At 51.2% G+C, this 12,204-nt stretch overlaps 1 protein-coding gene across 1 annotated transcript in view; it reads right to left on the bottom strand.

Annotated features, from left to right (window-relative positions):
• KCNK13 (potassium two pore domain channel subfamily K member 13) overlaps positions 1-11,766 on the bottom strand; it is a 105,600-nt gene extending 93,834 nt beyond the window's left edge. Inside the window, exon 1 of the mRNA XM_024998163.2 lies at positions 11,171-11,766. Within this exon, the coding sequence (XP_024853931.1) occupies positions 11,171-11,510 (340 nt within the window). The 5' untranslated portion in view covers positions 11,511-11,766. The remainder of the gene's footprint in view (positions 1-11,170) is intronic.
• Positions 11,767-12,204: the final 438 nt, after the last annotated feature.

Genomic DNA, 12,204 nt, shown 5'->3' with positions numbered 1-12,204 from the left:
CTCCAACACCACAGTTCAAAAGCATCAATTTTTTTGGCACTCAGCCTTCTTTACGATCCAACTCTCACATCCATTCATGACTACTGGAAAAACCATAGCTTTGACTAGACAGACATTTGTTGGCAAAGTGATGCCTATGCTTTTTAATACACTGTCTAAGTCTGTCATAGCTTTTCTTCCAAAGAGCAAGCATCTTTTAATTTCATAGTGGCAGTCACCATCTGCAGTGATTTTGGAACCCAAGAAAATAAAAGTCTGTCACTGTTTCCACTATTTCCCCATCTATTTGCACAAGGTGATGGGACCAGAAGCCATGATCTTAGTTTTTTGAAAGTTAAGTTTTAAGCCAGCTTTTTCACTCTCCTCTTTCACCTTCATCAAGAGGCTCTTTAGTTCTTCTTTGCTTTCTGCCATAAGGGTGGTGTCACCTGAATTTCTGAGGTTGTTGATATTTCTCCCAGCAATCTTGATTCTAGCTTGTGCTTCATCCAGCCAGGCAATTCTCATCATGAAACATGAGTGTATGTGAGTATATAAAAATCTTTTCTACATTCCAAAAAAGAGTCATAAAAAAGGTAGCAGAATAGGATAATTACTTTGAACCCATGTAAGTAAATACATACAACAGAGATAAGACCTTGATGTGTACCCCTGGGCTTGCAAGACGGCCCTTAGACAGCATAGAGAATCCCAGGATTCTTGGAACATAGTTTGAAAACCAGTTCCCTGGCTGGTCTCTAAGGTCAATCTGATTCATCAGATGCTTAATACTAGGGAAGACCCAAGACACAGACAGCTTTGGTGCCGATACTCTGCTCACAGGCAGAGTCAGGAAGTTGCTTATGGGATCAAATATGTCCAAACTGGAGAGAAAAATTCTGGGGGCAGCCAGATTCTAGGCACATTAGTTATGTGACGGGAAGAAGGCTGCAACTTTGAGAATGATCAAATGTTCCAATCAAAGGTACAGGCTCTGTTTAAATGGATTCCTGGGAGGCAGGCAGAAAAAATAAAGGAGGGTAGAGCTTCACTGGTGGCTCAGACGGTAAAGATTCTGCCTGCGATGTGGGAGACACAAGTTCGATCCCTGGGTCAGAAAGATCCCTCCGCAGAAGGGAATGGCAACCCACTCCAGAATTCTTGCCTGGAGAATTCCACCCAAACCTTTTACCATCCTGAGAGTCTGCTAAACAGATCATCTCTGTCTTCTTCTATGATCCCAGGTCACCTAAGGGCCATCACACTGAAAAAAGGGGTTGTGACCTCTTTAACTGGCAATTCTTCCCACAAGGACCCCAGAGGAGGAAACGGCAAAGAAGTGGTGGGTCAAAGTGCAGGTTCTAAAGGGACAGCCCGCACCACTTCCACTGGGGGCTTCAGACACTGCCTGGAGGCTCTCTGAGGCTCACATCCTGGTCTGCAACCTGAGAACACTAACAGCACCTACCCTGACGGGGTTGTCCCAAGAATTAACATATTTAGAGAGGTATAACCTATGGTAAGCCCTCAATAAATTTCATAATTTTTATTAAACACAAGACTGAAAAATAAAAATCACATTTAACCCCCAAATCCAACAATTTAAGGATGGCTAAATAAACTATTCTACATTAATTAAACATATAAAATTCTTGGGAAAGGGAATAGGAAATGCTGTAAAAAGAAAGGGGAAGAAATAACAGTACAGCCTTATGGATGACAACACGTATGCGCAGTCACTAGAATCAGAAGAGTCAGGAAAGTGTAACTGCCTCCAACTCGTCTTAGATATTAGAGGGCGTGCAAGGAGGCAGTGACCGTGTCAGAGTCACCTTCTTGGTGATCAAGTGTCCTGCACAAACAGATACTTAAGGGAACTCCAAAAATGAAGACGCTGCTGAAGATGGGACTCCCTGGCAGTCCAGGGCTAAGCCCCCACGTTCTCAGTGCAGGGGGCCTGGTTTGACCCCTGGTCGGGGAACTGGATCCCACAGGCAGCGATGAAGACCGGAGACCCTGCATGTCGCAACTGAGACCCAGGGCGGCCAAATAAATACATATATATTTTTTAATTAATCAACTTTAATACGGATCAAAGAAATTCTTACCATGATGAGATTAATTTTTACCTATTGGTACAACAATCTGCTCGTGTTACAGTGGTTGTATGGCAAATGAGTGTTGGCTGCTCCGTCGTATCCGACTCTTTGTGATCCTGTGGACTGGCCGCCAGGCTCCTCTGTCCATGGGATTTTCTCCAAGAAAGAACACTGGAGTGGGTTGCCATGCCCTCCTCTAGGAAATCTTCCTGACCCAGGGATTGAACCCTCAACTCCTGCATCGGCAAGCGAACTCCTTACCACTGAGCCACTTGGGAAGGCCCTCTAGAATACATTACACGGCGCTAATCATGAGCCACGTCCAGGACACACAGAGGGCACCAGAATAATTATCTCTGTCTAGTTACAATGAGTACAACTGTTGTTGAAAATCTGGTCATCAACCTGGAGGCTTGGGATGGGGGGTTACCGAGGGAGGCTTGAGAGGGAGGAGATATATGTATAATGATGACTGATGGGCGTTGCTGTACGGCAGAAATCAACACAACATTATAAAGCAATGAGTCTGGTCACCACACTGAGTGGCCTCCCACTGAGGTGGGGCTGGGCGTCCCAGACCCACACAAGCCACAGCCACGCTCTCAGTCCAAGGCCAGCACACCCCACATCCACAGAGCTGCTCTGTATGACTGCTCCTCACCTCCTGACCACCCGCTGGTGCAGGTCTCACCTCCTCTCCATTCCAGCCCCTCCAGCAGCTGGTCTAAGTCCTGAAGCTCAGGGAGGGGCCCACCTTGTCAGCAGCCTTCTAGACTCCAGAGTTCTCAAAATTTAACATGGTTATGATTTACCACAAGGAAGAACCAACCCAAGTGTCTGTGAACAGAGGAAAGGATAAACAAAATGTTCATGCATACAATGGAACGCTGCTGCTGCTAAGTCACTTCAGTCATGTCCGACTCTGTGGGACCCCATAGACGGCAGCCCACCAGGCTTCCCCGTCCCTGGGATTCTCCAGGCAAGAACACTGGAGGGGGTTGCCATTTCCTTCTCCAATGCATGAAAGTGAAAAGTCAAAGTGAGGTCGCTCAGTTATGTCTGACTCTTAGTGACCCCATGGACTGCAGCTCACCAGACTCCTCCATCCATGGGAGTTTCCAGGCAAGAGTACTGGAGTGGGGTGCCACTGCCTTCTCCCACAATGGAATGCTATTCAGCCATAGAAAGGAATGAAACTGTGATGCATGCTACACCATGGTTGAACTCTGAAAACATTATACTTAGTGAAATAAGTCAGACAGAGAAGTATAAATTTACTTGCACTTACACACGTGACCTCCCAGTAGGTTCTAACTCAGCTGGTCTGGGGCAGGCCTGAGACTCTGTATTCCTAGCAAGGTCCAAGGTGATGCCCGTCCTGCTGATTCCAGGACCACTCTTTGAATAGCAAGAATCCTCGAAGTGAAAGTGAAGTGAAGACGCTCAGTTGTGTCCGACTCTGCGACTCCATGGAGTGTAGCCTACCAGGATCCTCCATCCATGGGATTTTCCAGGCAAGAATACTGGAGTGGGGTGCCATTTCCTTCTCCAGAGGGTCTTCCCGACCCAACGCAAACCCGGGTCTCTCGCACTGTGGTACTGACTTTACCATCTGAGCCACCAGGGAAATCCCTAATTTTGAATCGTCCAGGGTGGTCTCCCTTTCCAACCCTAGCCCAGCTCCTATCACACATGCCCTAAGCGCACTCCACGCGCTGCCGACTGAGAGCCACCCAGGGGAGTTTCTCAAAGGGCACCAGGAGCTCTGAAAGCGGGCCCTAAACCTGCGCTGAGACAAGCACCACCGTCCCCGCGGAGGAGTTCTCATGGACGGCGACGCCAGTGCAGAATCCACCGCTGGGAATCGGGCGCGGCCCTGCGCCGCCCTGCGCCTGGGCAAGAGGGGCTTGTGCTGAGCTGCGCCGTGCCCCGCGCTGTGCCCCGAGCCTAGCTGTCCACGCAGGCGCACAGGCTTCCCTTTCACGATGATGGCGGAGACGCTGTGGGGAAAATCACTCATTGTATTATCTTGTCCTTTTCATGACAGTCTATAGAAGACATTGTTATTCACACTTAAGAAGAGGTGGGTGTTTTCTAAGCAGTCAGACTGAGTAAAAGCAATCATTTAATGGCTGTCCTTGCCTCTTTCAACAACTGGAAAACTCACAGGCAGCTCTGGGGCTCGTTTTTGACAATCGCGTAGGCCCTCCTGACACATCTTTCTGTGTATTAACACTTTGCGGCTTAACTGTTCTATTCCACTCGGGTTTCCTCACCCCCTCCCAGTCTTAAATCCACTCGGATCCATTTCTAGCACACTGTGCACACGTCTGGTAGGCGTCCGTGTGTTCACCAGGATCGAGCTTTGCCCACTCTGGGCTCTCGGGAGAGGTGTGGTTCTCCAGGTGCTCGATGTGGTCAATGAAACACACGTGGAGGTGGCCTGTTCCACCAGGCAGTGGCCGTTCACTGCCAGTGCCCCACTCCTCAGCCCTTCCTGCCCCTTCCTCAGCAGTCCTGGGGACATCAGCTGATGAACATCAGCCAGAAGCTAAAAGAAGCCTGGAACACCGGGCCAACCCAGCAGACAACTGTCCTGGGGAGGCCCCTCGCCCACAATGCACTCTGGGGTGGTAAGACGTAATCTCTTATCATATTAAGCTACTGAGAGTCCCTTGGGCTGCAAGGAGATCCAACCAGCCCATCCTAAAGGATATCAGTCCTGGGTGTTCATTGGAAGGACTGATGTTGGAGCTGAAACTCCAATACTCTGGCCACCTGATGTGAAGAGCTGACTTACTTGAAAAGACCGTGATGCTGGGAAAGACTGAAGGCAGGAGAAGGGGACGACAGAGGATGAGATGGTTGGATGGCATCACCAACTCAATGGACATGAGTTTGGGTAAACTCCAGGAGCTGGTGATGGACAGGGAGGCCTGGCGTGCTGCAGTCCATGGGGTAGCAGAGAGTCAGACATGACTGAGCGACTGAACTGAACTGAACAGAGATTATGGAGTAGCCCAAGGCTTTAAGCCTACCCTGACCATATCAGTTTGCAAATGATCTCATCTCCTTTGTGGACAAAAGCTGAGTTATAAATACACAGGCAAGCACAGAAGCAAACGCCTAACAGATGCCTGCCTGAGTGAAAGGGCACTTACAGAGGCTCACCCACAGGTTACACTGGTCACCTACTTCTCCAGCTGCACTTCAAGCTCATTCTTGCTTCAGGGCTGCTCACCAGCCTCTTTCAGAACCAACATCCCTGAGATGCGTTTTAATATTCTGATCTGACTTTCCGCACTGTGGTGAAATATACAGAACATCTGTCATTTCACCCGTTCATAAGTGCACAATTCACTGGTATTAAACGTATTCAGACTGTTACATAACTATCCCCACTATTTACAGCCAAAACTTTCTTTATTATTCCCCACAAAAATTTCATTAAACAAGCCTTCCTTTCTTCCCTCGGCTCCTGGTGGTCTCTTTTCTGCTTTTCATCCCTATGAAGAGTGCCTATCCTCGGCACCTCATGTAAGTGGAATTATATTTGTCCTTCTGTGTCTGGTGTATTTCACGCAGTATGTTTTCAAGGTCTATCCATGTGGCAGCAAACACCACAACCTCATTCCTTTTTATAGCTGAGGAACACTGCACTGTAGGCGTGCACATTTTTAATCCATTCGTCTGATGCTGGACACTCGGGCTGGTTCCACCTGTTGGCTCTTGTGGCAGCGCCTCAGTGAACACTGGTGTGCAAATTCAGGCAGACCTCTTTCCCCTGCTCTTTGCTTTATTGTGCTTCACGGTATTGGGTTTTTCACAAATTGAAGGTTTGTGACAACCCTGTGACGAGGAAGTCTGCAGATGCCGTATTTCCAGCAGCATTTGCTCACTTCACATCTCTGTGCTCCGTTTTGGTAATTCTTGCAGTATTTCACACTTTTTCTTTATTGTTATATTTGCTCCGGTGGGCTGTAGTCAGCAGACCCTGATGTTACTACTGTAAAAAGACTGACTCACTGAAGGCTCAAGTGATGGTTAGTACTTCCTCGCTATAAGGCATTTTTAAATTAAAGTGTATACTTTTTTTAGACATAATGCTATTGCACACTTAATAGACTACAGTACAGCATAATCACAAATTTCGCACGCACGAGGGAGGCAAGAGGTCGCTTTATTGCGACACTCGCTTTACTGCGGTGGTCTGGAACTGGACTCACGACGGCTTTGAGGGGTTCCTGTATCTGTTTGAGTTTCTGCTTTCAATTCTTTTAGGGGAATGTCATGTGAAGTTCTATGTTTAAAGTTTTGAGAAACTGTCAAATTGTTTTTCACTCTGCTCTCACTTTTTTTTTTAATGGTTAACAACTTCATAATACATATTTATGAATCTCTGCATAATTTCAAACAAACACTTAACTTGTGATCAGTGTTTCCCTCTATATAACTTCCAGGAAAAGCCACTGCTCTGACTTCTAAATCGAAGACTTTTAATCAATTAGGGACCTCCCTGGTGGTCCAGTGGTTGGACCTTCGCCTTCCAAAGCAGGGGGTGTGGGTTGGATCCCTTGTCCGGAAGTTAAGATCCCCCATGCCTTGGGGCCAAGAAGCCAAACATAAAACAGAGGCAATATTGTAACAAATTCAATAAAGACTTTAAAATGGTCCATATCAGAAAAAAAAAAATTTAAAAAGGTCTCAGACAGCAGTTTCATGAAATCCTCAACAGGAAAATACTGTTTATGAGCATCATCCACGTCCTATGTAATGTTTCCCATATGAAATGCCAAGGGGGAAACATTTTTGAGGATTGTTGCTGTTTTGCAGTTGCTAAGCTGTGTCCGACTCTTTGTGACCCCATGGACTGTAGCATGCCAAGCCTTCCTGTCCATCACCAACTCCTGGAATTTACTCAAACTCATGTCCATCGAGTCGGTGATGCCATCCAGCCATCTCATCCTCTGTCACCCGCTTCTCTTCTTGCCCTCAATCTTTCCCAGCATCAGGGTCTTTTCCAATGAGTCAGCTCTTTGCATCAACTGGAGCTTCAGCTTCAGCATCATACTGGGATTGCGTACTGGGAAAAGGTTTATGCTTCCTTTTTTCTCATCAGAATGCCAGTGGGGGTCATGACTCTGCCACAGTACATGCAGCCACATTCGAAGCCTAAATAGTCATTGGTGACACTCAGTCCACGCGCCTGGGATCTCCTTTAACCAGTTCTGGGCGCACTGGCCTGATTTCAAATGGCCAGTGCCTATATCTTATCAGAAGGCTACTCTTGGGCTGTCCAGGGACAATCAGGCCAGAAGTATCTGGGAATTACTTTTTTGGGCTTCCCTGCATCCTCTAAGCAGCTTTTGACCAGTTTCTGATGGGCGTGGGTGTATAAATGCCCCAGCTCCCTTACCTGGGGTGAGTCTGGTTCGTGAGCTTTGCGCTGATCCCCACAGCTTCCAACCTGGGATTGAGCATCAGCTGCCCGCTCTGGCTTCTGCCTCACGGCACACCCTGCAGTGATGGACTTCCCTTTCCTGTATCGGTTCCTCCCTCACCTCCCCGTGTCTCTTGAATCTGCCGGGAAACTGCTTGCACCGATTCTTTGCTCAGAGTCTACATCCGAGGGAACTCAAGATAAGATGGAGCTCCCCTCTGGAAATTTCTTAGATCCAGTTGCTTTCCATATTTCTGTTATTGTTTCCTAGTTCTAAAGTTTACTTACATTTTATGATTATTCTGCTGTAAGCTTTCTTGTTATCGTTACGTCAACATCTTTGCATGGTAAAGCATATGGCACTAATTTTTAGAAGAAAAACCCGTCATGTAATACTACAGTTAAAATACACGACATAAATGGTTTATAGAACATGATACAAATTTAGAAAAATATGTATGTACATGTGTGTCCATGGGGAAAAAAGAACAGAAAAAAGGCACCAACTAACAAGGACCTATTGTACAGAAAACAATGTTCAATACATTGCAACAACCTATAAGGGGAAAGAATCTGAAAAAAATAGGTATTACGTGTGTATACCTGAATCACTTTGCTGTACATCTAAAACTAACACGGCATTGTAAATCAACTAGACTTCAGTTAAAACATGTAATGTACAAAATGTCAACAATGGTTAATTTTAGGCGGAGTCATTACAGAAGGTTTTCTCTTCTTTACAAAGAACACGAAGCTTCCGTTTCCTCATCTATAAAATAGGAATAATCACACCATATGAATCATGTTGATTAAAATTGCGATTAATTTATGCAGCTGGCTGCATCACATCCTCACATGACAATCACAGGGCGTGCCTAATGTGCCCCGGGAAAGGACAGCAAGCACCATTATTCCATCAGCAATTAATGAAACGATTTAAGGAAACGTGAGAAATGAGAAAGTAAAAATAAACCCATACTTACATAGTGCTTTGTACTTTTTAAAGAACAATTAATTATATGAGCTCATTATCCTTTACAAGAACCTTTCAGAGGGGCAGCCTTCGGGAAAGAGTATGGGAAGGAGACAGGACTAATATTTACTCAACAGCTACAACATGCCAGATACCAACATGGGCACCTACAGATGATTCAGAGAAGGACGGGGCTCCGGATGTTAAACCGGCCCCGGTCACAGGCAGGATGGAGAGCCCCGACTCCACACTCGGTCCAGTGTCCTCCTGTCCCGCGGCTACGGTGCTCCATTTGCGCCCCAGGTGAGCTCACACGCCCACCCATCCACAACGCCCGAGGTTCCCTGGCCTTGGTGTTCACCGGTCTACTCCCATTCTGCTCCTTCCGACCTCTGTGTCCATGGGAAGTGCAAACGGGTGGCTGTGGAGAGGGTGGGGAGGACTGAAATCTCCCACCAACTGGCTGTCAGTCACTCAGTCGAGTCTGACTCTTCCTGACCCCACGGATTGTAGTCCGCCAGGCTCCTCTGTCCACGGGAGTCTCCAGGCAAGAATACTGGTCTGGGTTACCATTCCCTCCTCCAGGGGATCTTTCCTACCCAGGGATCGAACCTGCATGTCTTACATCTCCTGTATAACCCACTCCAGTGTTCTGGCCTGGAGACTCCCATGGACAGAGGAGCCTGGCATGCTGCAGCCCAAGGGGTCTCACAGCTGGACTGAAGCGGTTTAGCGCGCACAGACTTCTGGCGGAGCCCACGGGTCCGTAACCACGCGGGTCGGGTCTGTAACCACGCAGGTCCGGTCTGTAACCACGCGGGTCCTCTCCTCCTGGCCTCCTGCTCACCGGCTGAGGCCCTGGGCTTCTAGACGAACCCAGGCAGTCTTCCCTGACTAACCAGGCCCGAGGCTGATCTGTTACACTCAGTGCAGAATGTTTTCTCCTGGCAGAATGTCTGCCTAAGACAACCCTGAGTGGGAGCATCGGGGAAGTTCGTTGTATCACCCGCCTCTTGGACAAGCTCTCTGGCAGCTCGGAGCCACAGCAGCAGGGCACCCCCGAGCCCCTGGAAGCCCTGCTGGCGCTCCTGGGGTTCCAGCAGCCAGCCCTGCGCCACTCTGCTTCTGGGAAGCCTTTCAAAGCCCCTCCTCCACTCCAGACCTCTGCTTTCTTCAAAATTTGTGCAGCATCTTCCCCAAAACCCCTTATCACTCATTACATTCAAGGGTGAGCAAGCCCTCGGAGTGCAAAGACCCCCACCCTTTTTCCTCCTGCTGGTAATAAAGGTGTAAGAGATGGGAGCCTTATGCCTCTCGCTCAGAAACTCTCACTAGCTCCCAACTGCCTCTAGTTCAGCTCCAGCTCCGCAGTAAAGCTCCCTCCCTCACCCCATCGGCCAGAAGACCTTCCTAGCTCTGTTTCCACTACTCCATACAGGTCACTGGGCCCTGGAAGCAATCCTCTCCTCTTCCAGAGTGTGAAGTACTTTTTGTCTCCAGACCCCAATCAGGCCAGCACTAACTGGTTCAGCCCATAGGTCCCTTCTGCAGACCCCAACCAGCTTCTTCCTGATAGAAAACAATTTCCATCTTCATTAGCACTTTCGCCTCCTTACCTCCAAACTCATATTTATTTTCTCTGTGTTAAGTAGGAAGTCATGGTCAGCCTTTTTAAAACGTGTCTCCCCCTCAAACCAGTGCTTTATGCAAGGCACTAACTCATTTCATTGAGTCCCTTGGATTGCAAGGAGATCCGACCAGTCCATCCTAAAGGAAATCAGTCCTGAATATTCATTGGAAGGACTGATGCTGAAGCTGAAACTCCAATACTTTGGCCACCTGATGCGAAGAACTGACTCACTAGAAAACACCCTGATGCTGGGAAAGATTGAGGGCAGGAGAAGGGGACGACAGAGGATGAGATGGTTGGATGGCATCACCGACTCAATAGACATGGGTTTGGGTGGACTCCGGGAGTTGGTGATGGACAGGGAAGCCTGTCGTGCTGTGGTTCATGGGGTCGTAAAGAGTCGGACACGGCTGAGCGACTGAACTGAACTCATTTAATAAATGTAGGTTCCTAGTCCCGATCTGTAAGCGTTCTCCTTAATATTCCATGAACTCAAGCTCAGCTTCCTTAACTAGACTGAGCATCTCCCATTACAGAGTGTCTCCAATTGAGTGAGTGAAGTCGCTCAGTTGTGTCCGACTCTTTGTGACCCCATGGACTGTAGCCTGCCAGGCTCCTCCATCCATGGGATTCTCAAGCCAAGAATACTGGAGTGGGTTGCCATTTCCTTCTCCAGGAGATCTTCCCGACCCAGGGATTGAACCCAGGTCTCCCGCATTGTAAGCAGACGTTTTACCATCTGAGCCACCAGGGAAGTCGTCTCCGATTGAGGATCATTCAAATCCCCTGGGGATTTTCTGAACCCGCAGATTCTGACTCCAGGGTCCCGAAGGGGCTGGGACTGCGTTTAGAACAAGCTCCAGGTGACTCTGCCGCAGCTGGTCCGCGGACCTCGCCGCAAACAGCAAGGAGGGCCCGTCACCTGTTGGTGCCTCAGCGGGTCCCACCTGCGCCGCCCGGCCGGGCGCGGGGGTGGCTGGACGCGGGGCCGGCTGGACGCGGGGCCGGGAAGCGCGGGGCCCGCCCGCCGCCCCCCGGGGCGCACTCACCGATGGTGGACACGACGGTGCCCACGAAGTAGAAGGCGCCGGGGAAGTCCCAGCGCGGGCGCGCGCCGTCCACGCGGACGCCGGCGGCCGCGGCCTCCTCGAAGTGGCGGAGGAAGCCGCGCAGCGCGTCGCGGCTCAGGTTGTGGCGGCGGCCGAAGCCGGCCAGGCGCTCCTCCCAGCGCTGCCGGGCCTGGCGCTCGTGCGGCCGCTCCAGCGCCGAGAAGACGGCGGCGCCGCCCAGCAGGTAGAGCGCCAGGAGCGCGCCGAGCAGCAGGAAGCGCGCGTTGTCCTCGTTCGCTCGGCCCGGCCCGCAGTCGCCGCCGCAGCCCCGGCCGGCCATGGCCCGGCCCCGGGCCGATCGTCGCCGGGGCTCCCAGGGAGGTGGGGCGCGGCCGCGCGCTCAGCCCGCCCCGGGCCGCGCGGCCACCGCCTCACCCATCGCCTCCGGCCGCGCGGCTCCCGGGGCCGCCGCGTGGACCGCGCTAGCTGCCACGTCCGCCCTGACGCGCGGTTTCAAATCCGCTTTTTGGTCCGCCGCCGCCCCCCCGCCCTCCCGGGGCTGAGCCCGCTTCTGCGGGGCCCGAGGGTGCGCCGCCGTGCCCCCTGGCGCCCGGCCCCGCTCCGGGTGCGGGGGGGCGGGGCGCGTGGGGCGTCCTCAGGACAAGCCCCGGGCCCGCCCCCAGAGACGGGGTCTGCGGGCCTCGCGGGCTGACGAGGAGCGGGTTCCCGCGATCCCCGGCGCCTCGACAGTCGCTTCTCGGGCCGCCGACGGCTGGGACGCGGGGCCTCGGTCCGCTGGAGCTGCAAGTGCTTCCCCGCTGGGTCCGCGGTGCAGCCGGGCCCCAGCCGCGGCGTCGCGGGGGCCTCGGGCCTCTGGGGTCACCGGCCAGACGCCGGGGCTCAGGGGCTGGGTGGAGCCGGTCCCCGGGGGAGGCACCCTCACAGAAGTCGGGCCAAGCGCGCTTCTCCGCCTGCGACCGCCGCGCGACAGCCGGCGGCCGGGTTGGCTGGAGGAGGAGACCAGAAAGGGAGGC

Source organism: Bos taurus, chromosome 10, assembly GCF_002263795.3.
Source record: "Bos taurus isolate L1 Dominette 01449 registration number 42190680 breed Hereford chromosome 10, ARS-UCD2.0, whole genome shotgun sequence".
Taxonomy (NCBI): Eukaryota; Metazoa; Chordata; class Mammalia; order Artiodactyla; family Bovidae; genus Bos; species Bos taurus.
The sequence above is the reverse complement of the archived record's forward strand: the minus strand, read 5'-3'. Positions and strand labels throughout refer to the sequence as shown.